Raw genomic sequence first — 3,039 nt, 5'->3', positions numbered from 1 at the left:
GCGGTTCAGGTCTGCTACCAGAACTATGAGGTAGCTGGGTTGCGAAAGTTCTGCCTTGTTTTTATTAGCATAGCTCATTATTTTCACAAACAGTAAATTAGTCATGTATATATTCACACCAGTGGGATATGGTACCCTGGGATCATGCTTTGAAACTGCCTGTGAAAGTTGCATCCTCTCATTAGTTTAAGTTGCTTTTGCATCTTCTCATCAAGTTAAGGTTGCTTTTGTCTTCAGGAGGGTAGTTTCTAACCACAGCCGGGTGATACCGTTTGAGTCTTACCTCAAAAAGCATTACAAACAATGCCGAGGGTATTTGAGGGCCCCATGCTAAATTTGACTTGTCTGTACTCTTTGGAGGTACTGAGTGCCTCTTTTTTTTTTTTTTTTTTTTTTTGCTAATCTGAAAGTCTCCAAGAAGTTTCAGCTTTTTTCTCTCCCGTGTGGTGGGGCAGGGGCAGTGTGGAGGTCCAGTAGTCTCTGTGAAGGGAATCCCATCTATGCCCCAGCTAAACAGCGAACAATTCCAAAAATCATATTAGTACATTGTATTAAGCATGCCACAAGTCTTAAGCAAGGGAAAGCAAGCTGAAAAAGTCGTGTGCACTTTTCAGAAAAATGTTGGTTTGCGTATTTTTGTAGAAGGGCCTATGAACCCCACAAAACCAACCACAGTGAGAATATGAGGGGAAAGGTCACTGTCAGGTTGGGTAGGAAATGTCGTTTTATCTTTGAGATTCATTCAAAAATTGCCAACAGGGCCTTAGGGGCAACCTTACATGAAATAAGTCGTTGAGAGTCACTTCTGGGCTGTTTATCCCACAACGCGCTTCTGCAAATGTGATGCTCGTGGTTGCATATATAGAGAGACGACACCGAGGGAAGTGTTTTAGCAACAGTGAAAATGAAACTCGCACCCTTTATAGTAAGACGGCTATGAGGTCATTCCAGTGACACTGCTTTCCTAAGATTGTGTCAGTGTAGTGGACACTACAAGGTTGTTCCATCTGTGAGAAGTGCCATATTCTGACGTGAATAGTAATTTCTTGAACAGCCAATTCTTCTTTCAAACCTTCAGCATCTTGCTAAACAGAAGCTCTGGTTTCCTTGAGGGGGTGAGCTTGTGATGGGGAAGAGGGGATCCTGAAGATCTGTAACATAGAACCTGATCTGGTAACAGAATCCGATTTGTAATAATCCACTCATTTTCCTTGAAAGCATTATGCAGCTTTCTCATGGCAATCCCTTTGTATAACTTCATCTCCTACCCTAGATTTCCATGTCACTGCCCCTTTTCCTGCCCCACCTCTTTTTTTTTTTTTTTTGAGACTCTTGGGAAACTGATTTCCCTTCCATGTTCAGTAAACATGTGAATTTGAAATTCCTGAAAAGAAACCAAATATAGTTAAAGAAAGCTTCTTTCTAAATAATTGTATTATCACACTGCTGCAACCTATTGTTGTCCTCTGTCTTTTGTTATCCTTGCCCCTCTGTTGTCAGCTGTGAGTCGTCTAAAGTTGTAGACTAATGCAGAGCATTAACAATGATGTAGATGAAATGATGATGTGATTTATTTTTAAAAATATTCATTGAAATACAGACCAGGAAACTGAAATGTCAACCTAGCCAGTTTAATTAGCTGTGGTATTCCATGTCAGATATTGGTACTTAAATACCTCCATTTTCATGGAGATTTATAATATACATAATACCCCCCCCAAATCAGGGGTTTATAATCTACATCAGAATTTTGAGCACTGTGTTAAAACTCAGGTCGGAAGAGAACAGGCAGTGAAGTGTCTGGCCAACCCAGTCTAATTTTCAGCTGCTTTGTATGGTTTTTACCAGGGAAACATTTTTATTTTTTCTTTTTTTCCACACAGTGGATCCTTTCTAAACTGGAAGAAGTGAGAGAGAATCAGCCAAAATTGTAATGAATGGAGAAGCACCAAGATACGAAGCACGCTGAACAGCTACATTTTAATTCCTCTTTAACAAGCAGAACTATTTGAATATCAGCAACAAAAGCAAAAACAGGAGGGAAGGAAGATTTATGAAATAGTTTATCATGGTCACAACAGTCTATGGCTGTATCAAAAAATAGATGATGTTATGTTAAAAAAAAAGTAGCGATGAAATGTTAAAAAAAAAAATCTGGCAATGAAAAAAATTCTGCCAAGTTTTGGCTTGTTTTTTTTTTTTTTCTATGTAAGAATTCCAGATTTCAGTTTTTATAAATACAGCGTAAAATTTATTTGGTTTACCATTACATTTGACATTGAAATTGAACTCTGGAATAATGCTTATGATACTAGTCAGATTGATACTAGCTTGTAATTAGTCAGATACTAGTCGGAGCAAATATTTCAGTTTGATTTGGTTCTGAAAATCAATACTTGGTTTCGGTCTTTGTTTTCATATGAACTGAGGCTGTGTTAAAATTAAAATTTCTTTATCAGAGGAACTGTTAACTTAATAATCACTAGTCTTACAGTTCAAATTCTAAGAAGGAGGCTACTGACCAGAGAGGTCTAATTTAGATGATCACAGGAGTGGCTGCTTAGTTAACAAATACTTTCTTTTTGTAGATAAATGGACCAGGTCATGATGAACTTACAATACAGTATCACTTTTAGTATGAACTTTTTTTATATTCTACTCAAGGAAATGTTGCAGCACCTCTACCAATATTCACAGAAAATATAACAGTTTACAAAAATGTATAATGGGGAGAATTAATATATCTCTGCACTAAAAATATTAATTAAAGCCTATTATTTTAAATAAAAGTTATTAACAGTCTTGCAACACAAAAAGGAGTTTATGGGGTTATAAGTGCACTGTTGCATACCAAAAATAAATGCCTTGGATTACACAGTATCGTGTGCTAAGCAAGTGACTAATAAAGTCAAATTTATATTAAATAATAAATATAAAATTTCACAGTTGCTTTTATCAACTTTTCTTACCCAATGAAACTTTTTGTTTCATACCCAGATAGTAGAACTTTAATGGGGGAGCTTGAATATGTGCAATTCT

The 3,039-nt window shown here is 36.6% G+C and overlaps 1 protein-coding gene across 1 annotated transcript in view; it reads left to right on the top strand.

Moving 5' to 3' along the window:
* Positions 1-1,934, top strand: part of LOC104626016 (vacuolar protein sorting-associated protein 13A-like) — a gene marked incomplete at its 5' end in the record, with an annotated part of 61,223 nt that extends 59,289 nt beyond the window's left edge. Inside the window, 1 exon segment of the mRNA XM_010293825.1 lies at positions 1,884-1,934. Within this exon segment, the coding sequence (XP_010292127.1) occupies positions 1,884-1,934 (51 nt within the window).
* Positions 1,935-3,039: the final 1,105 nt, after the last annotated feature.

The sequence above is a fragment of the Phaethon lepturus genome, unplaced genomic scaffold (genome assembly GCF_000687285.1).
Source record: "Phaethon lepturus isolate BGI_N335 unplaced genomic scaffold, ASM68728v1 scaffold1379, whole genome shotgun sequence".
Lineage (NCBI taxonomy): Eukaryota > Metazoa > Chordata > Aves > Phaethontiformes > Phaethontidae > Phaethon > Phaethon lepturus.
This window is presented reverse-complemented; position numbering and strand designations above follow the sequence as displayed.